This window comes from Strix uralensis, chromosome 2, assembly GCF_047716275.1.
Source record: "Strix uralensis isolate ZFMK-TIS-50842 chromosome 2, bStrUra1, whole genome shotgun sequence".
Classification (NCBI taxonomy): domain Eukaryota; kingdom Metazoa; phylum Chordata; class Aves; order Strigiformes; family Strigidae; genus Strix; species Strix uralensis.
The window spans coordinates 92,355,085-92,379,392 of NC_133973.1; the positions used below are offsets into that span (position 1 = coordinate 92,355,085).

General features: G+C 41.0%; 1 protein-coding gene across 8 annotated transcripts in view; it reads left to right on the plus strand.

The window, feature by feature from the left end:
* Positions 1-24,308, plus strand: part of KLF12 (KLF transcription factor 12) — a 248,268-nt gene that overhangs the window by 211,464 nt on the left and 12,496 nt on the right. For all 8 annotated transcript variants that reach the window (XM_074859505.1, XM_074859510.1, XM_074859511.1 and 5 more), the window contains one exon: positions 10,875-11,032. In XM_074859505.1, coding sequence (XP_074715606.1) covers positions 10,875-11,032 — 158 coding nt within the window. The remainder of the gene's footprint in view (positions 1-10,874; positions 11,033-24,308) is intronic.

Below are 24,308 nucleotides of genomic sequence, written 5' to 3' on the forward strand. Positions count from 1 at the left end.
CAAGCTTGATATCTTTCTGACTGCTGAACCTGGGGTAATCATAAATAAGGAATTGTTGAAATTTGCCTTTTTGGTATGTATGAGAAGTAGGTATGTAAGTGTTCTGTTGCCTAATTAATTACAAGTGGAAAGACTCTACCTAGTTGCAGTTACACAGAGTGCAGACTGAGTATTTGCTGGATGAAAATCAGGTTGATTTCAGTGACGGAGAGAAGAAAAGGAATGGTTGCCCACAGGGTCCAACCATTCTGTGCAAGGCCAGTAAAAAAATGTGGTAAGTCTTCCAGCCCATAGATGGTAATCACGAGTTCTTCTTTCTCAGAAATTATATGACTGAGTGTTTTCTACAACTTTCAGGGATGCTTTCTATCCCAGTGTGCAGATGAAGCCACTAGAAATCTTTCACATACTAGCAAATACGGTGAAACTGCAACTGTATACATTTCTGCCTATGTAAATGTCTTGGTGACAAAACCTGGACCTGGGGTTCTCTAGAGAGGCAGTTCCCAGGTGAGTGGCAGCAATTCTAGGGGAAGAGGGAAGCAAAATAAAAGGCAGGAAGAAAAAAGAAATGGCAGTCCCTGGGAAAGGAGGCTGAGGAGCTGAACCTGATGAAGCCCAGAACATTTCTTGGTTCTCACGTGAGACCATATTATAAATAGGTGTGGAAAACCACAGGTGCAAGGAGAGGTAGTGGGGTTTCTTTGTATCGCAGTAGTGTCAGTACTCTGTTCATGGACTTGGACTTCACTGTACTTATTTTGCTTTGCAAACACAAAACAGCAAAAAGGGTGTAGCAGGGATGTGGTAATCTAAATGAAAAGATACTTCATTGACATGCATGACTGTAAAGCCAGGTACAGGTTAGCATACTGAATAGAAAAGCTAGCTTCTTGTATAACATAAATACATCAGGATGCCTCATTGTTGTTAATGAAAATGCTTGGTATCACAATCTCTATGGCCTCTGGGGTGTAGTAACAATTTTGATTTATATGATATATTCTCATGATTTTTTATAAAAATTTCCTTTCAATAGGAGAGGGTGCTCTGGGAGGAAGAAAAATCCCATAAATCTGAAACTTTATCGATTAGAAAGTAGTTTTAGCAAAAGAAACACAGATCCCTGAAGTAGGATCTTGTCCTCGGTAACTTTTTTGTCCCCAAATGAATTAAATTATTTAGTCCCTTTTTTCCTAACCAGATCAAAATGGTATGATACTTACTTTCTTTCTACAATAGATTAACTCTTCGCAATATATATTCTCAGACAGGAGCTTGTAGAGGACTGTGGGGCATACAAAATTGTTTTGAGATGACATTCTGTTATGGGTGGTAAGTTATCTTTACATATATATAAGCACCAAAGTGTACACTTCAGTGGAGTCAACTATTTAGTAGTAACCAAAATCTGCTTGGTGACGCAGAATATGACAGATGACCACGCATAATTGCATTATACATAGGTATCCATGGTAATTAAATAGTTAACTTATCAATAATAAGCCTTCTGAACAGGAAGGAAGAAAAGGTCATTCACATGAGCTTCAGTCCCAGTGGATGCAGTGTCCTCATTTAATGTCACTGACCTGGCAAGACATTACATGACAATTTTGTCAGCTAAGAATACAGAAGAGGGAATTTTTAATCACCACTGCAGTGATCAGTTCCACCTTTGTTAGTCTGACCAACAAGAGGAGGTGGATGCACAGGTGAGAGTCATCATTGTACAGACATTGGGGCTGACTGCTGTGCTGCACAGGTGTGAGAAATCAGAATTAGAGATACGAGAAGAAAATGAAATCTGGCGAACAAGGTACAACGTGCAGGAGTCTTGCCCTAGAAAGTGGAGCATCTGCGCTGTTTCTGCAAGTAACCAGAACAAAGGTGAAACATGTGAGTATGTACAAACTCATCTAATTTCCATGCTGGAAATTTCAGTTCAGCCCATGTCTCCAACAGAGTAGTCTTTATTTCCCTTTTTTAATTTCCTCTGCTGAGAATACCAGTATTGCCATAGTTTGTTTGCATATGTGTTGCCAGAAAAACATGAAGGAAAAGTATGAATCAGAGAGGAACAGAAAAGGTAAAAAGCAGGGCCCTGTGGTCTCAAAGCTGAGTTGGAGGTGCTCAGTTACCCAGTTTTCTGCTCTTTTTAGAAAGGGACTAAAAAGAAAGAACAGACTCGGCATTGATGCAGCCTCCATCTGGAAGGAGTGTTAGGACGGCTGGTGCGTTAGAGATCCTGTGAATGATCACTGCTGTTCTGCCAGCTCTGAAAAGAAGGGATGAAATAAGATGCTCTTTCTCTGCTAGACTAGGTTCAGCTCCCAGGCCTGAACTAGCATGCATCAAACACATTTGGCATACAGGATTTCAGAAACTGTTCCTGCTTTCAGGAAGATATACAATGTGTTGTCTTTAGATCCAAAGAGCAGACCTTTGCTCATGCACTTTATTCCACCTGCAAGTTCACTGTGAAGATATGTTTTCCCCACTGCTTGAGGTTTCCTTATTTTCATGGATTTCCAATTCAGCTCGGAAGAACATTGGACTGAAACAAAGTAAGCTAATTTTTTTTTTTTTAAAGAAAGAAATTCAGAATTACATTAGCTCATGGTCACTCAATTATCTTTCATTGTAATATGTGGATATGTGTATTTATAAATAAAAAATTCATGTAGGAACTATTCAGGAAAAGCAAGCATTCATTAGAAATTCTGTTTAGAACATGAGTGTGGCTGAGCACTGGAACAGGTTCCCCAGAGAGATGTCGTTTTTTCTGCCTTTGAACATTTTCAGACTTCAACAGGACAAGGTTGTGAGCAATCTGACCTAGCTCTGAAGCTAACCATGTTGAGAAGGCGGCCGATATGTCCCTCCCCAGCTGAGTTTTTCTGTTATTATTTATTCTACAGTAATGTGGCATGTTACAAAAAGAGGTGTTAATGTAGACTTCAGCATCCAGAGCAGTCTTTGCACTGTGTTCAGCTGTCCTGATGAGCTGGAATTGTCAATGATGCAGCTGTGCATCTTCTCTATGTTGCACATGTCAGAAAAAAAAATCTCCTAAACAGATTTAAACAATTCCTGTTGTTTTTCCACAGTAACACTTTAGGGTAAAATTTTCTGCATTAATGATAAGGGTAAAATAGATGAAAAATTTTGGTGTGGTTTTTTTAGTGGCATTTCAGAGTTCATCATAGGCTTGTTTTATAGGTTTTCTCTAGAGGAAGTGCGCTTTGCAGTCCCAGTCCTCCAGTCATCAGATCTGGGGGACATGCTGGAACGTGTCGTAGATACTTTCTGGCCCAGCTTCCTTTCCTTAGAAACCCAGCACAGCAGAACAGCATGAAAGAGGGGAACATGGTGTGAACTCAGGGGTCAGCCCAGTGCAGAGCTGACATACACCTCAGGACAGCACTGCCCTAGGAGCTGGAAAGTGCTCCTGGATCCCACAGCACAAACACAGATCAGGAGGATCAGGCAACTGCCGCATTCTCATGTCTCAGCTTAACACAGCTGATAATGGAGGTGATGGATAATTTCGGTAAGGCATGCCATGTTGATGTTAGTGCTGTACCTAGCAGACCCAAAAGCTCTTTCCCTCTACCAGAAGTTTGTTTCATGTATAGCCATGCTTTCGGTTCCACCACAGCCAGAGAGATGTTGTACCACACTTGGGTATTGCAAGGCAGCTCAAGAGTTCAAGTAACTTTAGTTGGTCTCAGTGGGAATAAATGCTGCAGATAAAAGTCCTGGTCAGAGATGTGCAGGGTATTTTGTTTGCTGACCACCCAGGACAGGGATGTAAGAGCACAGGAATGGCCGTATGGAGCCGGAGCAGAGGATCCTCTTGGCCAGGGCAGGCACCTAGGATGGAGCATAACAGGGCAAACATACTGTGCTCCTACTCCCATCTGCTCCCAGTGCAATTTCCCACCCAAGTGCTCAGGCACTTTCTGAACCAAATGTATTCAAATCATCTGTGTCTTGTTTACCCATGCGATTTTCCCATTTAATATGTGTACTGTTTGTGTATGCTGCCAAATTCCTCCTTTCTTTCTTGACAAAAAGTATAATTTCCAGTATAACATCACCTTAAAGTACACTGATTGAAGTAACTACTGCTAATAAAAGAGTAGTATATATTTTCCTTTTATGATCGCCTTAAGTACTGCTTCATATGTTTTAATGTCTAACATTCCTAAGGCAGATGTTTGCCTTTCATGAAACATTAATTAGAATCTAAGAATCAAAGAGGAAAAAAAATACATGTGTATATATGCATGTGCATCTGTTTGGCTGTGAACAGGAGACAGTAGAAACTTTGTATTAAAAAAAAGTAGTAAGTAGATATGTGAGGGGAAGACTTTATCGGGAGATTACACTGATATTTAAGCATATTAAAGCAAAAAAACTACTATGTTTTTATATAGTATGATTTTGGCATCTCACTACTAGGTGGAGTTTTATAAACTGTAATGAAAAATAATCTGTATCATATTTCTTCACAGTTTAATATGTAGTGTTTATAAGGATACTTTTACCAATATCCTGAGTGGAAAGGTAACATTATACAAGCTATCAGAAAATGAAATTACATTATGTGAAAAGCTACTACAAAATAAAGTAATTGAGAGCTGGAAACTGGGAAGTGTGGTTCAATTCCCCTTTTCAAAAACACACAGAGTACCCATATCATGCCTGTTAGCATCTGAAACTTGAATGTCCTAACAGAAAGAGGATACTTTATCTTAGGTGAGATTAGCTCGCTGAATGAGTGGTGTGCTGCTGTGCACGTGTTCACTCGATTCAGAAATGTGCCAGAGAAGCCAAGCAAAGGCATTGGGACCGCGGTGCTTCGACTGTCCTTGGCGGGGAGCTGCTCTGTGAGCCGCCTGTGGTTGCTGCTGCCCTCCTTCACCCGAGGGAGGGCCGACAGCTGCCGTGGGTTTGCGTGACCAAGCTGCTCAATGTGCTCAGGGGGTGCTGTCCCACCACTGCATTCAAAGGCCAAGATTTTCAAAAATAGTGCAGAAAGCTCGACTTACGCCCGTAGCTATTCACTTAAGAGCTCTAGTTTCTATAAATGCTAAGCGGCCAAAATCCATGATGTTTCTGCAGCCCAGGTTCCCTTTGAATACCAAGCTAATGCTAGAGATCCAAGGATTTTCTTCAACTGCTCATTACCGTCTGAATGCAGACATGTTACATTATAGTTTTCTGGTTTTATTTCATTTGCCTGCACTTTTAGTTGGCTATGACTGACAGGTTGTCCCAGAAGCTTTGCATGTCTCATAAAGTAAAGATTCACATTGCTAAATTGATGCACTATTTGTATATTGTATATTTATATCTTCTTTTCCCTTTAAAAATGAAGAAAAACTGTAAATACCTGTATGTCCAAAATTGTCCTGAGGGTGAGATATGAATGTTTGCCTGTTGGTTCTATCCTGTATTGCCAAGGCACATTGTCATCACCTAAGTATTCAGAATAGTAATATCTCCCAATTTTTGTTCTCAGCCTATCTATTTACATGTTTATTTCTCTGTGTGTTATATACACAAGTATCACGAGAAGAAGCTTTGTTGTGGAGTGAAAGATGGATTTTCCAGTTGTTGTGTTGTTTGCTTATGTCCATGTTCTCAGTTTCTTCATACAAATTCTAAATTTCCATGGAAGTTGTGGCATTGGTAATCACAGCTAGTTGCCACTGAAAGGTATGTTGACATTCCCCTAACCCTTGGCCACAGGTTCCCAACCTCTCCCACATATCAGTGCAGGTACTTGGCAGACACCAGTATTTGGGGAGTTAAACCAGCAAAAGCAAGCAAGCTGCTTGGGGGATTTTTTTGCAGAATTGACTTTTCGTCATTGTGGGTCCCTGAACTGGTTTGCTGCAGGATCAGACAAGTGCCACTGCCGACACAAGGGAAAGCAACTACAACAGGACTGCCTTGGTATGCCATCAGCCAAATCACATCCTTCAACAGCCCAGAGCCTGAGAAGAGAACCATGGCTCACGTTACGCCCAGCTTGTGAGGCACGCTCTGGCCTGTCGAGCCCCTCATCCGGGCTGAGCAGATGACGCACGGGGCTGAGCCCAGTCTGGTTCTCCTTCTCGTCGTAGCCAGAGTGGAGGGGACACAGCTGATACATGCCTGGGTCTCACCCCAAAGTGAAGTTAGTGTCTGTTTTTAGCAGCCGCGGACTATTGTTAAGGTGCAGACATAAGTATCTCGTTTAACTACAGGGTCAGCTAGGGAGGAAGGTAATAGTCTGAATGCTGTAAAGGAGAGACATATGTTAAGGTGGGGGGACTTGGGACACGAGCTGGTCTATACCTGTTGACCTTCAGTGTTTTCCATGAAGTCTTTTGCAAGGCAGGAGGCATAGCCAAAGAGCCTGAGCTCATAGCGGAGGGGCCAAGGAGGAGGAAAGGTGGCGATCACAAGGACAAAAACACAACACTGGGACACTGTACAAACTGTACAACAGTGTACAACTGTACAGCAAGGAGCAAAGCATGGCTCACTGCACATCACCAGCTCCATGCTGGCCGTGTCAGCCCAGCTCTTGCCTGGCTTGCTGGGAGGCCGGCAGCACCAGGAACCTCATACTTCAGTGCTCACAGGTAACACTGCATGTTTGCCACAGGGTGAGAGCACGTGAGCAGGCTGTTTGTGGGGAGCAGCCAGTGTGCAGCGACTTGTCACTGCGTGGCATGTTGTTGGTGTGTTACAGCACTGAACACAGTTCAAGGCTTTAATAAACGTACCATGTTCCCTAGGCAGCTCTGCTCTGCATATTGCTCAGAAAACACAGGATCGGTATAAAAAGACCTGCTACATGTGTTTTTAACAGTGTTAATACATATGCGAAGGGCCTTTCACAGTCTGTAGGTAGAACAGAGGTGAAACACCTAGGAGGTCGTGGGTAGCATTTGTAGAAAGAAAGAATAATCCTGCATTACCAGGGTTGCTATAATCCCCGTCACATGCAGCACAGATCACGTTCAGCAGAACTTGATGGCCATCTACTGGCGAAGCCCCAGTCTTTGTTTTACTTTGCAGACTTTTGCATCAGAGAGACAAGCACTTGGCCGTGTGTGAGTTGCAGAGATGTATGTTTTCACTTCTGACTGGAAATAACACAGCTGAAGTTTTGTAAATCACCATAAGTGCTCACACTGGTTTCATTCGTTTCACCCTATGAGTAGTACTGACTACAGGTGTTGCAGCTGCTTATGGAGGCAACCAGCAGTCTCCCAGGATTTTGGTTAGTGTAACAGTTTCTCCGTTAATATAGAAATTACACTGTTTTTAGAAATAAGGAACTGCAAATAAATAAATGTCAAGCTGACAAGTCAGAACCCAGTTTTCTTCTTTGTTAATTTATCTTTCAAGCTTGATGTATCAGCAGTAACTTGATACATCCTGCAATTTTGCTGGCATGTCACGTATGGTGTCAGTCTTATTGCTAAACCCCATGTTGAGCCTTAAAGGCTGCCTGAGATCTTGGCCATTAACAGGAGAACTGACAGCTCCTTGTCTGGGCACCTTGGCAGCTCTCAGCTGCTGATGTGTTTCCAGGTCTTTGCTCTGGGCAGTCAGTGAGGGACGCTTACAGTCAAGAGAGGCTGCTACAATATGGTTTGGTTTGGTTTTGATTTATTTATAAGATTTTAAAACACATTGTAAACAACAAGAAAAAACTCAGTTAAAAAAAAAAAAAGCAAGCACTGGGTTCCCTGTCATGTACATTCTCAAAGTCTTTGTCCACCATGGTGCCATCAAACAGTAGTTGCTGGAGCCCTGTGCTGACCAGAGCCACTTGGCGGAACCCCCGTGGCCTCTAAAAGGCACAAAACATGGTTTTGAGGACTTTTTTTAATGTCTGTGTGGTCAGTGAGGGTATTTTGTAGAAATTGTTCAAGAAGGAGGAGGGTGACCCCTTACTGCTGCATGGCCAAGGGAAAGTACATCAGCAAATCAACTGAAAGTCACTGTGAGAAGGACTAACCTCAGGAAGCTCAAAAAAGCACCTTGTGATCTTTTTAGGGCTTCCTGTGATATCTCCATTAAAAAAAAAAATCACACAGCGTTTGTAAAGCTAAAACAAAGCTGGTGGTATCAGGTAGGATCTGGCTCCTTTTCCACTAGTGAGCATGTCTGCACTGTAGTGTCCCCCTGCACCACAGGAGTTAAGAGTGTCAGACGATGATCACCTTGGAGGTGTGCTCTCACTTGCCACGTGAGTGTCTTCTGCTGATTAGTTTGTCATTTAACCTGCGCTGCTGCGAAGGGAAGGCATGAGGTTACATTTGCTGGTTCCAGCTGATGGTAACCTTTCTCCTCAGCACACTTGAGCAAGCAATGGCTGTGAAGCTCTCCAGGGATGGTGGCAATGCACATCACCTGTGGCTTATTTGGTTATTTTCCTTGGCATGGAATAGGTAGGATGCTTCACCTTTTAGAAAGAGGGAGCAGTCCAGTTAAGAATCAGCAGCACTGATCATGTGCTGCCTTCACAGCACTGCCACCCTCTCCTGTATAAATACCCAGGAAAGCACAGAGCAGTTCCCAGCAGTGAGGTCACTTTCTTGTACGTGACAAATAGCTTTTTATGAGGTGCTGACTCTGCTCAAGGTTCGTTTTGTCTCGGGGCTGGAAATTGCAGCAGCATTACAAGCTTGATCCTCCTCCCATTTAAATGAGCTGTACTATCCAGGATCTGAATGCCCTGTTACAAAATAGTCTTTTAAGACAGCTTGTAAATCTCATGCAGCAAGAGCAACACACAAATATTTATTTTTAAAGATAAAGATTTTCTGGTCTTGAGCACTGGATTTTGTACCTTCAGTATTGAGCTTTAATTTACATGTTTGATTTTTATTTTAGCTGGTGAGATGTTTGAAAAAAAAAATTGGAGTAGCGGGACTATTTTCAGTGAATCATCTAACCCAAGACTTTTATTTGTCCTGAGATGCAGATGTTTAAATGCAATTCCTAAGCCATTTCTGTGACAGCTAAACATATCTGTATTCCTGTCACATAGTTAAAGTGCTGATGTGTGTTAGTCTCTTGGGGGCTACTTTTTGCTAGTTAATGTTGATATTACGGCCCTCTGTCCATTTCTTCCTCCATTTCAGAAATTCCCCACACGCCCATTTACACACATCATATTATAGGCAAAAATAATTAATCTGGAAAATCTCTTTGCCTGAAGGTGAAATATGAATATATATCTCAGGTGTTAAGAGAAAAAGAGGGCTGTCAAAAAGAGAGTGTGCCATTTTTTTAAATAGCGCTTTAAATTAGGGTTGTACTGTAAAAGTATTTAAATGAAAAATGCATAATTTGAACTACCATTAATTTGAGGTTAAAGATTTCTAATGCAGAGAATCGGAACATCAGTGAAATCACATGCTAATGGTGTGAGATGTTTTGTGCAAAGTTTTAACCCAATATAAATAGTCCTCAGCAAATTCTGGAAGCCTCTAAAAATGAAGTTTATGTCAGAACAGCTATGGCTGTAAGTTGCAGAAAGTTGCAGATTGCTGTTGACATGGGAGCTTCTCAGCAGATGCATCAACATCAGTGCTTCTTTCAAATGCCTTCCTTAGTATCTTAGCTTCCGCAAAGGTTTGTGCTTACTTCTTGTCGTGATCACCTTCATTTTCTTTTCCTCGGATTCATTTTTGTTTGACAGTCACACATTCTTTCAGGAGAACCAGGAACTTTCATCTTAAAAGAGCTGGCTGACAAATCTCTAGATCATTTACCTTGAATGTCAGTAAACCCGGGAATGTGGGAGAAGCTCCAGAAACTTGATGAAGCCCAGTGTTGTTCCAGTACTCAACGTAGCTAAACAGGCTAGTATAACTGTAGGTGAACGTGACTGCTGTGCAGTATAGCCATAATGGGGTTGATAGGGCAATCAATTAATAATGATTTATAGCTGGGTAATATAATTACTGGAAGTCAGTGAGGGTTTGGATCTTGGCATACCAGCTTGATAATAGTTTATGACACAAGTTTATCTAACCAAGGCAAGTGCATTGTTGTAGCAGGCTTTCTTGAAGTATTAGACTCAGTATGTACTATTTAGAATATCAAGCAACATGACTTCAACATTATATTTTTAATTGCTTAAAACTGTGATAAATTATAGGCATTAGGATGTTGCTGTAAATGGAGTATCTTCGATGAGCATTCATGTTTGTGTGGGGATTGTTCGCTGACTGTGCTAATAAACTTTTTATTTATCAGTGGTCTGACAGGAAATAAAATTCATTGACTTGCAGGTGATAGACTGAGAATTGTTAAATAAAGAAATGGAAAAACCAACTGCAGCAGGGTGATACGGGTCTGTATGCAAGCAAACAACAGGTGTTTGGCCAAATTCAAGGATCCATAGTCCAGATCTGGGTACTGGAAACACTTTTTCATAAAAGGTTTCAGGATTTTTATCTATTTAAACTTGTGAAAGAGAAATTGTGGAGGCTATGTATAAAGTTGTTTAGAAAGCAGGATTTGGTGAGCTTGGATCTGGACATGTGTAAAACAAATAAAGCTCAGATAAAGTCAGGCTGCTTCATTATTGGAGCAGTATTTCAAGGATCATGTTGTTTTCTCTGGCAATAAGCACTTCTAAATCGAGACTTGAATTATTTCATACTGCAAAATATGCTCTAGTTCAAGCACAAATTGTTTTGAATATGTGCTGTGCACTACATTGTAGAAAAGGAAATATTTAATTAATTGTTAAGGTCGCTTCTGGCACAGTGATATGTTACAGCTGATCTTTTGGGGCCCAGGATATACACCATGTTCTTGCTTCATTTTTTTGCTTCTGTTCTGTTTTTTAGTTCAATTTCACCATTCAGTATTGAGAGCACAAGGCGTCAGAGAAGGTCTGAGTCTCCAGACTCCAGGAAGCGGCGCATCCATCGGTGTGACTTCGAGGGATGCAACAAAGTATACACGAAAAGTTCTCACCTGAAGGCTCACCGGAGGACGCACACAGGTAAGACTTTGCTGGTCCTGAGTACCACAGTTAAGACAAGCAGGTACTTTTCTGCCTAATTTAGTACATATTGAACTCGTCATCCTACATTGAGAGCCAAAGGCCTGTACCTAAATAACAGAGGTGTCTGAGAGGGGATCAGCATTGGCATTCTGGTGCAAATCAGAAATGTGCTTTTGAATTGAACTTCGTGTCATCCCCACTTCACAGCACAAGAATGGTGTCAGCACAAGCCAGACTCCTGTCAGATGAAACTAAACAGAAAAGTGGCCTCCAGGGACACACCTACTGTGCTTCAACAATGGGTGGTCATTGCTTGGGACCAGCTAGAGCTAGTCCAAAGAAAACCCTCAAGAAGAGCCTATAGTGTGAACATGGATCTTCAGCACCATTTTTTTCACTCTACAGACCTGCTCCTGTTGAGCTACTACTTGCTTTTACAGATATAGCCTTTGAATGCTAGGTGCCACTGAATGCCTTCAGTTCAATTCAAGTGTAAACTCAAGACTTCAGTATTTCTTTCTGGAGGCTTTCAGAGGCACCTACCATGTACTGTAGAGGGAAGTCAGTCACTTTATGAGAATAAGTTGCACTAGGTCCCTACAATAGAGGTCCAAGAGAGGTGCCTAGATGAGTGGGGTCCCATTCAGTGAGAGTAACACTTAATCAATACCTGGTGTCCTTACTAACTTTATGGGTTGTTACTAGTCTACATGACAGGCATGTAAGGGTAGCTGAAGCAAAGATGTGTAATTGTTGTAATTTTATTGTGGATAAACTCAGGAGAATTTGAAGTCATCAGGAACAATTCAAAAGGGGATTGCTTGGATGGCTAGAAAAGCAGTGGACAGAACGCTCTGAGTTTCAATGCTGTTCCTTACTCTGCTGCTGATTTGCTTAAATTAAATTTATTGATCTCTCTGCTCTTAATGTACTTCAGTGTTCTTGTAACTCCTTGGAGAAAAGATGGTGTTTATCCAGCATGTAGCACAGTGTTCTTTGCTGAGAATCTGCTGGCACTTTCTGTGGTGTGATGTATTCTAAAGAGTATGAGATATTATTTTAAAAAATTAAGTGATGGCTTCTCCATTTCAAATGAGGCCACGTGTCCATCACGCTTTCAAATATGTCTTTTGGTTGGTAGGACTTTTGTTGAGAGGAATACTGAACAAGGCTCCATCCTAATACCCCCTACTAAACCAATTTCTGTAAGGTAAGAGTCCCTTCCTTAAACAGCAGAAATGTTCTGGTGATTTGGAAATTCCATTACATTTCCCTCTAGGCCAATTATTCTTGTTTCTTCATATCTTCCCATTAATGCTTGTGCCTTCTCCTCTCCCTTGATTTACCATGTCTTGTCTTAATTCTTTTTTCCTCTTCCCTATTATTCCCCATTTTCAATGTGGCCTTTCATCCCTACCCTTCCGATATATTTTATATACCCTTACCCTTTCACCTTGTTCTCTGTCATTCTTGTTTTACTTTTTTTATCCCAAACTAACCCTACTCTGTCCCTTTCTTTCTCCCTGCCCTGATTTCTAAGTTGTTTGCCTATTCTTGCCCGTATTCACCCTTTGAGCATTATATGGCTGTAGCAGATTAGAAGGCAGAGAGCCCAGCAGAGGCATGAAAACAATAGACTGTTTGGTTTGAACCAAAAGTACCACTTATGTGCTTATACCACAGCAAGGTCACTCTTTTCTAGCCTGCAAGACTGTCGACCAGCCCTGGAGTATAAGCAAGCATCGTGTAAAGAGCTGAGTTACAAAACCAGATGTGAACCTCAGAAATGTCACACCCAAGTTCGTCCAGAAATACAGAAGGCTATTCTCTGCCATGATGTTTTAAAACACTGAGACTCACGTTTGTCATGAGTCTGTAATTCATCAGTGATCTCATGGCAGACCAGCACTTGTGCGTAACACACCCACATCAGTGTCAGATAGTCTGCACTGCTGAATCTCAGGCTGTGCGCTTAAGGTGCTCAAAACTAAGTACTGAAAGCTTGAAATGGTGTTGATAATTACAGCTTTTGCAGCTGTAACTCTTCAGCAGCATGAAGGGAGTTTCTGTACCTGCTGTAATCATAGGATCCATCTCCCCAGCCTTGGTTCCGTGGCAGCTGGGTGTCTAGGCTATGCTATCTGTCTGGGATCTCTGGGTAGTCAGAGAAGAGGGATTGGCACCTCTGGGGCACATTATTCCTTGTTCAGGTAGACCCAGGGATTGGCTTGTGAAGGTGCTTCTGTTTCACTGCTGAGTTCAGAGGAAGCCTGGATACCTACCAGGTTGTTAGCTGGCTGAAATGGATCCCCACCCCAAAAGGCAGCTGCCTGAAATATTTTGCAGTCATGTTGGATGTTGGTTTCTTCCTTCAGGGAGAAAAGAAAAATAGCATCAAATCAAAAACCTTCATTAAATGGTCAGCTGTTAACTGCTTTATATTGTCAAGTCTTCATGCATGCTGCAATGTAAGAAGTAAAGTGTAGTCTAGAGAGAAGGTGAGCGCTGAATTTAGCCAGTGGATCCTGTGAGAAAATCTGTATCCTGCTGTTAAAATTAAACGTGTTTTACAGAACACTTCTCAGGTCTTGGTAAAAAGTTGGTATATTCAGACTTAGATGTAGCATTGCCCATGAGCATATTCCATGTATTAATCTCATTTTACATTTTTTATCTTGGCCTTTGCTTTTGCTTCAGGCGAAAGAAGTTAATTATTCACGTATGACCCAGAGTAATTAGTGCAGTTTTGGGTAAGTATAAATGAAGTATGACAGCTATGCACGCAAGGGTGAGCAAGTTTCAATAGGAAACTTTCTGAGAAAAGCTCACAGAAACTCAGCATTGCATAATCTGGACCTTTTTTTTTTTTTTTTAAGGCAGGCTGATCTTGCTGACAATTGTTTACCTAAGCAGAATGTGTTTGGGAACTTTTTTTTTTTTTTTGCATTTACTATATATACATAGCCATGAAAACATTCACAGTGCTTTGGATACAGGAGGAAAAACAATGCAGTATTTTGACAGAATGAGCAACTTTGTTGATTGGAAAGTATACTTCTTTTAGTCTTAAGTAAAAATGGAAACAAAACTTTATAGATTGTAACAGTTGCATTTAATTCTCTTTGAGTAACTCCTAGTTTTTTAAGTATCCTGTTGTCTAGCTCCCCAATACTCACCAGCGTCGTCAAAGCTTAGTGTACTGGTGTGGGCCTGGAGTCCACTGGGGGGCGAGCTTGAATTACATATCATCTCTCCAACTAGAAAAACTGCAAGTGAAACCTGTAATAGAGCATTTCATAAATCACAAGCACTGGTATTAAATTTCTCTTTCTAGTATCAGCTTCTTGTTGTTGTTTTGCCAGATCGTCAAATAAAGCTATCAGGAGGTATCGGGTGTGATGGAGAGCCTTCGGGGCTCACAGGCAATCTCGCAGCTCAGGTTTATCAACTCTTTCCGCAAGGAGAAACTGTGAGAAATTGGCTCACCGGAGTTGTGTTGAGTTAGTTTCTGCTTCAGTGAACTTAAAGAAAATTACTAATGTGTGACTCTACAAGTGAGTAATCTTTAAAAATGGGAAAACCAGCAGCCCTGGGTTTCATTCCCGGTCTGCATGCATCTGCATTGCACCCAGCATAGGTGCTGCTGTCAGCCCCAGGAATGGGGAGAGGTGTAACTGCTGTTCCCCATGAGGTCTGCGCCCGTGCAGCCCTGGTGGGACTTGCCGCCTTCAGTTTGCTGTTTTTACTTTGAAGATGGAGAGGGAAATAACCATAGCATTATTTTATGATATGTAATGGCTATTTCAGGCCTTTCAGGCAGTACTAAAGCTGCCATTGACACTTCCAGTAGGACAACTGAGCATTGCAGACTAAGTATAATACTAGTCCCTTCCACTGTGGGTTTTTTCCCCCATCAAAATTTCTTTCTAAAAATATTTAAATTTATCTTAATGGATTTCTGTTTCCTTTTCTACTAGCCCTGGTTAGTGAAAGATCTATAGACTGTTCCCTCTGAAAAGAGATGATGAAAATCTGATATGTTTTATGTAAATCAACGAGTAAAATCATGCCTTCTCTTGTGAGGCTGACATGGGTTATAAAAACCAGACTTTAATAACTGGTCTGTGAAGTTAGTGAGACTGGAAATCATGGATCTGTGAAAAACTGTAAAATGCATTAAATAATTTCATTATTTTGACAAAAAGGCAGATATTTTCATGCCATAAAATTGAGGACATACATCTTGACCTCCTCTCTATTTGGCTGGACGTTTCTGAAATGTCAGTGGAAAGCTGCAAAGTAGTCAAAAATGTTTGCAATTTCTCTGCAAAATTTCACGTGACTTGTCATTACTTTTCAATCATTTGTAACTATAATGAAAATAGGTTCATAAGCTAAATATGGTGAAGGCAACAGGACAAAGCCTTACATTCACGCCATTTATCAGGTCAAATGCAAGGCAGTAAAGTCTCTGGTGACATAATACATTTCATTATAGTCTCAATCAACATAATAGTTGTGGATAAAGTGTATATGGAAAGATGCGAGGACATCTGTTTTAGGGAGAGAGAAGAGAAACAAGAAAAAAAAAACAAAAAAAAAACAAGAAGAGAAACAAGAAGAAAACAAGAAGAAACATCCAGGACCCTTTGGGCTAGTTGCCGTAACAGTGCAAAGGAGACTTTAGAAAGTGAAAACTTTTGGATAGATAACTGACCATGCAAAAAACACACAAACCCTTTATTATTCCTACGGATTTCAGTTGCCTTGTTAATGCATTAAACGATTAAAAGCATGTTTATCAAAAGATGGCAGGTTCTGGCTACCAGCAGAGGCACTGGCAGGGCAGTGGCTGCTGGCTGTGGGCGATGGCCCAGGGCACGCATGTGGTGGTGCACCCTGTCATGGACAAACTGTCCCACTGACTGACCACATGGCTAAAAGCTACTTTCACTTTTCACCCACAGGCTTCTTAGTCTGCAAATCCTAGGGTGCAATATTCTGTTTTAACCTTAATCGCGGGCCTGTTGGTACCAAAGCTAACCTTTGCATATCATGATCTGGTTTTCATAGACATCATCTGTCTTCTCTTAAATAGGGAGAGCATGTAAATTTGAGGCATATTATGTAAATTGAAGAGGGAAATTATGCTGTCTGTTAGGGGAGCAGGTAAAGAACAGAGAGACTTGAAACATGTATAATGGATGGTAAATGTGGAGGAGATTTAAAGTTATTCCCTTTTTTCTAAGTATGCAGAGTATACTGGGTGGTGTGAATATGTCCCAAAGCGGTGCCTAGCATGGGGACTGTGGCCTGACAAATCTAACCAACTACATAATAATTTAAAGGGAAGTTTGATTTGTCGTGGATTTCACATCTGAAGTTGCTCACAGCTAAATCCAGTTCTAGCCCATTGTGGCTACCCTCTTACTGTATGGAGAAGCCTAAGGAGTTTAAAACATTGTGTGAATCATCCTGAAGAAGTCAATAAAGAAAGAAGATGCCTGTTTTAAGGCTGTGTGGGACATAATTTTACAACGTCTGACACAGAAGAGATTACTTCCCATCTCTTATCTCCATATGAGTTTCTTTTATTGTAGGAGTAATCAGCATTCTGTATTTCTGTGCCACCTTATTTCAGTCATTAGTTATAAGTTTCTGGAGGAACGTGGCAGAGCGGCTTTCTGGGGTCAATGGCAGCAAAAGCCTGGGACTTTCCAGTTGGTGTGAAGTGGAAATGGATTCAGTCCGTGAGTGTAGGGCATCGTACAGCCATAGCCGTGGCTTTGCTCCTGCCTTGGGGGAGTGGAGGACGGCAAGGACTGTAACCAGAGCACCTTCTGCAGGGCTCAGATACTGGGCTGCAACTGCTGCTTTTCATCCGTGAGCCCCAACCAGCACCAGGTCTAAATCACTCTTCTCAGTGCCGCTGCTGCAGAAGATGTGGCTGCTCTGTTAGGCACTTAAAGAGGCAGGCTGAATACAGCCCCCAGGCCAAATGAATTTTTTAGTGTTTGGTGCTTTGTCCTTGATCAACGCCTATATCATTCCTGAGAGATGAGAGCAAATACCTTTGCCACAGACGTAATGAAGCCTATTTGTCAGTGTCAGGGGGTCTTCAGCAGTGTTACATGGAGACAGTAAACATCTCAGAAATACGGTTTTGTACCTGAAAAAATGACAGCATTTCCTGCCCAAGATGTTCCTTTATAGCTGAGTTGAGACACCACCCTAGAAGAGAGAGGGCTAGTGAGTACATGGGTGTTTTATTTAGTCTGTGCTTTTTCAAACATTGCATTCCTCTCACTCACTGTTGCTCCATATATTATTTTAATATGAAAGGGCCCCTGTCATTAGTCTTTGTTCACATTTTCCTTTGAGCAATTTCAGAGCGGACTTAAGAAGACGAAGGGACCAAAAAAGTTATTTTTGCTCTGTAGGTTTTAAAACTCCATTCATTACCTGTTGTTTTCTTAAGGTCTGTTTAATGCCTTTTGCTAGCTATAAGTCCCAGAGAGATATTTACAGGTTTGTAATCCCTTCTTTAGGCAAATATTGGGAGGAAGCAACATTTTTAAAATAATCCTTCTGGATTTGACTTGAACTGTGTAGATTTCTGGCCTACTTTAAAATTAGCACCTCTTTGTCACCTACCCTCCAGACTCGCCCTTCAAAAGCCCAGCTTCTCTTTCTCATGCCCTGTGTGCTCCCCAGGCCCTTATCCCAGAGTTCACTCTCCTCCATGTATATCTGTCGGGTGAAAAAAGCTGCAACAGCAGGTTCACATGCTGTTCCAGAAACTGGGAATTTAAATAAACAAAGCCAATTTAAAAATTAATTTGCTTTAAGTAAAATAAGAGGTTCTATTTGTATTGGGTGATGCTTCTATTTTTTAAGAAATACTTTCTTTTGGTGTTTAAAATTTACTGCCAGTTTCAATAAACAGTAGAGCTTTCCAATGTGGAAACCAGTATATTTCATGGAAGTTTTCACTTCTAGCTTTTCTACTCTTTCTTCACAAAGTTGCTATTTAGAAGATAAACAGATTGTTTAATAAACAGTGCTGCTGAAGCCTCAGCCTGATCCCATTGATGTGACAGGGTTCACGTTTCAGGACAGAAATACATTTAAAAGCAGATGTCTGCTGGTGCAATATTCACCAGAGTATAAAGGCAGGCTCACCAATGCCACCACAGCCTGGTAAGGTGGTGTTCAGAAATGGGAACCTCTGGATGCAGTGAGATAGTTGTCTGAGTCCAGCTACTCATGGGCAGGTGTCCATACCACAAGAAGCTTGTACATCCAGTTCTCTTCCAATAGCCGCTCTGTGGAAAGTTAAATGATTTCATTTTTGGCGCATTTTGCGAGCTCTGAATTCACCTTACACATGGGGAGTCATTCCTCTGCATTGTAGGTCTGATGCTGTGCCGATATGGAAGAGTGCCCACATGGTTATTCCAAGGCACTTTGATGGGAAAGCAAGTCTTAATTGCATCTGTGATTGCTTTCAGTCTCTAGGTTATGAAAAATATTTGCAACAGTGCCCCTTGACTTTGTAAATATGGGGTGCATATGTGTTTTGTCTGTGTGTGGCACAAGGGAATAATGATAATTTCATTATGCAGAATAAAGTTTTCTCTAAGCAAACCATTTAGTACTTAATATTCTACCTCCAAAGAACTGCAGTTCATCTAAGGTCTCAGGCGTGATTGTGGTCTACCATGTGTAGCCATGCAGTGGCATGAAGGTGAGAAAGACCTCTCTACTCCCATTCCCTCCAAAAATGCTTTCCCAGATGTTGCACCCAGACCTGAAGGAATAAATACACAATACAGGGTTTCCAAGGACGTTAACTCTTGCAGCCCACTCAGTCCCCGACAGAGGGAACAGGATAGCAACTTGCTACTGAAATGGCCGTTACTGCTGCTACCCCGTGTCTTTCGGAAAGTGTGTCTGGAGTTACTCATGCCTGACCTGTCCTTTTCAGAGCAGCCTTCACACAGAAACACAGTCTTTGAGTGTGGAGCATGCTCAAAACTGCAAGTAAGCTTCACAAAAGCCTTTGTTTTAATGTTTTGTTCAGGTTTTCTTTTTTTCTGCTTTCTTTTTTCCATGGCTAAAAAGAAACAAGAGGTAGAGCCTGAAAGGTAGTGTTTTCAATCTTCACTTTTTGCAAATAAGTTGGTATAAAACTGGGGAAATTTTACAAAAATGTCTTGTTTTGTGGGAAAGGAAAAAGGTCAGATGACACCTGTGTTGGACAGGGGGTTATGTTCTGCTCTTAAGTGTTTTCTCCACACAGGATATTGAAATGTAGTGGTATCTTGGTCACATTAACTCTAATGATCTTTTCTCTTGTCATGTGTATTCTTGTCAGTTAGTATTTTTCTTTAGTATCATATATATTTATTCTGCTTTTTATGGTGATAAAAATTGGTATCTCTTCATTTGAGAAGTTTAATTCCATTCACAACTCATTTACTTAAATGAGAGGTGGGTTTTTTAATGCTCTGTTTCTGCAGACAGCCCATCACGGCCCCAGCCTCTGCTTGAGCCTGACTTCTAGCACAGTGCAAACAACAAATAATCCATTGTGCAAAACCGAGACAAAGCTCATCCCTTGGAGCCTTTCTGTTGTTTTTTGTTTGTTTGTTTATTTCTTTGGGGGTTTGTTTATTGTTGTGCTTGTTATAGGTAGTAGACGGTTTAACTTTTATGCTGAAAAACATCAGTATTGCTTTTGATGAACATGGTGAAGCGATCCCTGGATCATCCAGGAGGAGTGACAGTAGCAGAATCATAGGCAGATGGAAGAGAAGTGTCACTTGTATGGTGATTTCCATGCAGTTATGGACCACAATGAAGGAAAGGTGTTTTATCTGGGGAGGTCAGACTAAAACTTAAGCCTGCAGCACCCCAGTTAAAGAGAGAAGAGAGTTGGTGCGCAGGTCTGCTGGCACCCTCTGTGCAGTTGGACACTGATGGAAGTATGGATCTGTTGCATCACCTTTCCCAAATACCTTTGTGAGTGAAGGTTGCTGTAAAAGGAAAAATCTCAGTCCTCCACATGGCACTGGAATTTCATAGTCCCATATATTTGCTGTGGCTGGAGGGAAAGAGAAAACTTCATGCCATCTTCCACTACATATATATATAAAATACATATATATGTTAAGTGTATATATATGCACTTAACTGACTTAAATATTTTTATATATACCACATTATGCAGGAAAAAATAATCAGGAAGGGTAATAAAATGCTATTTGTCATCTATTGTTGGGATTTGGTGTGGCTCCTGGATTCAGCTGCAGAGGAAGAGGCCTTTTATATTTCCAAAAACTTTTATTTTTTTCTGGTTTTGCAGGAATTAAATTTATCATTTTACATCAGCAATGCCCTTGGCAACGTACGGAACTAATCCTTGTCCCAGAGCATTAATTCATTTGTATCTCACATAGTACTAAGTATGTACTGTTGTTGGGCGAAGTCTGTGCAGAAGCCCAAAAAGAGAAAATGCGGAAGAGAAATTTCTTGGATTCCCCCTGTTTGTTATTCTTCTTGTGTGTGGTGAAAAAACAGTGCTGAGACCAATGTAATGGATTTGCCTTCTTAAATTACAGAGAATTGAATTTTGTGAGTCTGGTCACAAAGATTTTTTTGCTGGGATTTGCTCTAAAATAATGGCAAACTGAGGCAGCTGTATACCTAGAGGGGCATGTGGGACAATAGCAGGAGAAGGAAAGAGATAAGGTTGCTGAACTGGTACTGGCCTTGCAGAGGGAGTGAAAAGAAGGGCCAGGATGGCAAACAGGACCCAAGCTCAGCGGTGCAGTGAAATGAAAACGTAGTTATGTGTTGTGATGTGGGAAAAGGACTCGCACCTGAATTATCAGAAGTGGAGCTTGTAAATAATCAGTTCAGGAGCTACCAAAAGTGTCTTGTGTTTTAGAGTGGAGGTTGTCACTGTATTTTTGAATTGAAGAAATTCCTTGTTCCCAGTTCTCACATGAAGAAGCCATGTCCTTGTGCTTTGCCTAAGTCGGACTGAGAACAAGGAATAAAAAACCTGAATTTCAAGACATGTCGCAGGCAGCACAGTATATTCCTGTTCTGCTTGTAGAAATACTTTTCCCAGACTTGCTCAACTGATACGAAACTTTAATCTCTTCCCAGAAAGATATTTTATTTGCATACTTTGACAATACCGAAACACAAAAGTCAAATTCACTATGTTCACCAAAGAGATCTAGTCAATCAGTAACTTGGAAAGAGAGATCCCAAATGACCTTTAGAAAGACATCTAAATAACTGGATTGGATTTTTGCATCAAAATGATTGAAAATATTTCAAACTTTTAAAGGGATGAAACTGACATCTAGCAGTTTCATTACAGAAAGTACAGTGTTCCTAATATGTGAGTCATGGCATTGCTCTTCACTGCAGTTTTGGGAAGGTTGCTGATGACGGCTGTGTTCGTTTTCCTACCTGCAGAATGGACACAATATTTGTTGCACAGTGCTATTACAAAGACAGACTTTTATGAAGGATTACTTTTTCTAAAAAAAGCTTTATAAGGCGTTTTGAAGTTGGAAAGTGCTTTATAAGTGCTTTGACGTTTTTTCATTAAAAAATTATACTCAGGAAAATATCACACAAAACGTAAGAGTTGTCATTTTCCCCTTTCCCCTGTGTTTAAAAGCTAAGCTGCCCTCTTCCTCTGGGAGTGCCTGGGGATGCTCATTATCAGGTAGTGGTTTTGCTGTAAAAAGATTCTTTTCTGCCTGAAATTGCTTATTTTTAGTAGAAATGCCAAATCTAGTTAGCCATCGGTTTTGGTTTTCAACTTACGATTTCCCCTGTCAGAGTCCTATCAGTATGGGTGCAGCGTGAGTGTCCCATATGTTTCAGAATGATTCTGGTGTTTACGTGGGAGCTGAAACCAGCTGACATAAATTCTATACCTTATATATATTGCATAATATCCTGTAGCAGAAACCAAACCAGGAATCACCAGGAGATGTCCTCAACCCTGCAAAGCTACAAATCTGTTGACTTTGACTGGAAAATTTAACATTATCAAACATAGGCAGAGGCATGCTTGCTGGATTGTTTGTTTTCTTTCGACTTGTTATGGGCTAAATCCTTAGGACCTCCCTCTGTTTTTATTTGGGGAATACTCCTCCAAGTGTAATGTCAGTAGAAACTGAGTGTATAAAGATGTGGCTGTAGATAGCAGGGCTGGACAGGTGCCTCCTATTAAACTGTGCAAGTTTGACTCAAACCTATTGTATTTTGTGAATGGAGTGAGAGATGGCATCTCCCCTATGCTCCCACCCTCCCAGTCTGAAAATACTACACAGACCTATAAACCAAGTTCCGTTTCCAAGTGCTTTTCTAACTTCGGCCTTCTCAAAAGTGGAATTTCAGCACGTGGCTCTTCCACAGGGTGATGAAAGTTTAAATACAGAAAAATCTGACTAGATGGCTAAGCCTGTACCCCTGAACAGTCCCTTATGTTTATTTTCTGGTTAACTCTTATTTGGAATAAAAATGTTACCAGTGTTTCAAAATGCTGAGTACCATAGCAGGAAGAGGCTACAGAGAAGCGACTCCAAATAACTTGGAGTCATGGTGACAATTCCATGTGCATAAAAATTGGATAGATGGGAATGTCTGAAGAGGACACAAATAAGAAGGGACGTGGCACTCGTGCGTTATACCAGAGAGAGGTGAGTTTACATCAGAGAAAGAAATCAGTTTAGAACTTGATCACTGGGATGTTTTCTGTCCTGGTAGTAGACCATGTTACCTCATTGTTACTTAATTACATGGTTGCCAAAAGCCTCCTAAACTGATGAATAAATTAAGCTTAAATAATACACAAATGAAAGGATCTGCAAGTGCACAAGGAGTACATAGTGCATCTGCAGTTGCAGCGAGTAAACTTCCTTGCCTAGGGAACATAAGCCTGGCTGTGTTTCCTGGAGCTCCAGAGCAGTTTCCCTGCTGGCAGAATAACCCATAACTATTTAAATGGTGTTTTTGTGGTGCCTGTCTTTGAGGCATCTGGCATCAAATACCACGATACCAGCTAGTTGATGGGCAGAGGATAACTGCTGAATAACATACCGCGTGGGAAATTCTACTCAGGGTAGAACAGACCCTGGTCCCTTTGTCTGTTACATGGCATGGTCTCCTGCTGGTACCTACATAGGGCTTTTTTTTAAGGAATATGTGAATGTCACCAGTTTGTAAAGTAAAAGTTTGAGAGAGGTTTATTTCCTTGGGTGAGTGATAAGAGTACATGAATAAGGATATGGAAAGACAGCTGTTGGGCTGGGGGGAGGGTGAAAATTTTGGAAGGAACGGCTGAACAGTGGTCATTATTCAGCACTATTAATTCATTATTTGCTTGAGTTTAGGGAGATTTAATGAGTAACCATTGTAACTATGTTCTTAAGTGCTTAAGTGAGAAGAGTCATAGTAGGGTAGGAAAAATAATATGGTAAAAGTAATTAAACTAATTTATATTGTGGCATCTGGACTACAAAAGGCAAGGTTTTGGAGGGTTCTTAGAAATAGATGTTTTGTTAATAGAAGATTAAAAAAATGACTAGTTCCATTTGGGGCATTGAGTCATACCTTTAAAACCTCATAATTAACTTCCCCAAACAATAGAAAACAGTAATTTTCTACAGGGAACTGTCTAGAAGAACGTTTTCATGCTCCAGGGTCCCAGTTGATCCATGTAAATGCCCATGATGGCATACTGTTCACTATCCATGTATTGCAAAACAAAGCTGTGGAATAGCATCAGAATACAATTTCTCTGTGTTTTGGGATCTTTTTGTCAGATTTTGGGACAAAACAATAGAGCTGTCAAAGACAGGTGCAAAAGTAGAGAGTCACCTCCTGTGAAAATGTTCACAGCTTCAGGCATTTATTTTTAAATGGGTAGTTTCTTCAAGTCTAAAACTTTACAGATTCAGAAGTCTGAACTAATTAGCAGGGTTTTATCTTTTTCCAGTTTTCTTTTTCTGCTTGTGTTAATTGCTGCAGGTTCCTAGTCTCTGTCTGCAGCTCTCTTTGCCACCATTTTCCAAAAACCGTCCACTGTTTTGTCTTCTCCTTCATTCCTGTGTTTCCACTACACTGGGCAAGACTCACACCACCTGATTTTGCTCCTTAGAGATGAATGAGGATTTGAGTGTCTGGGTGCATGACAGTAACCTGAAACCCTGCTCTGGTGGCTGATGAGCCATCGAAGGAG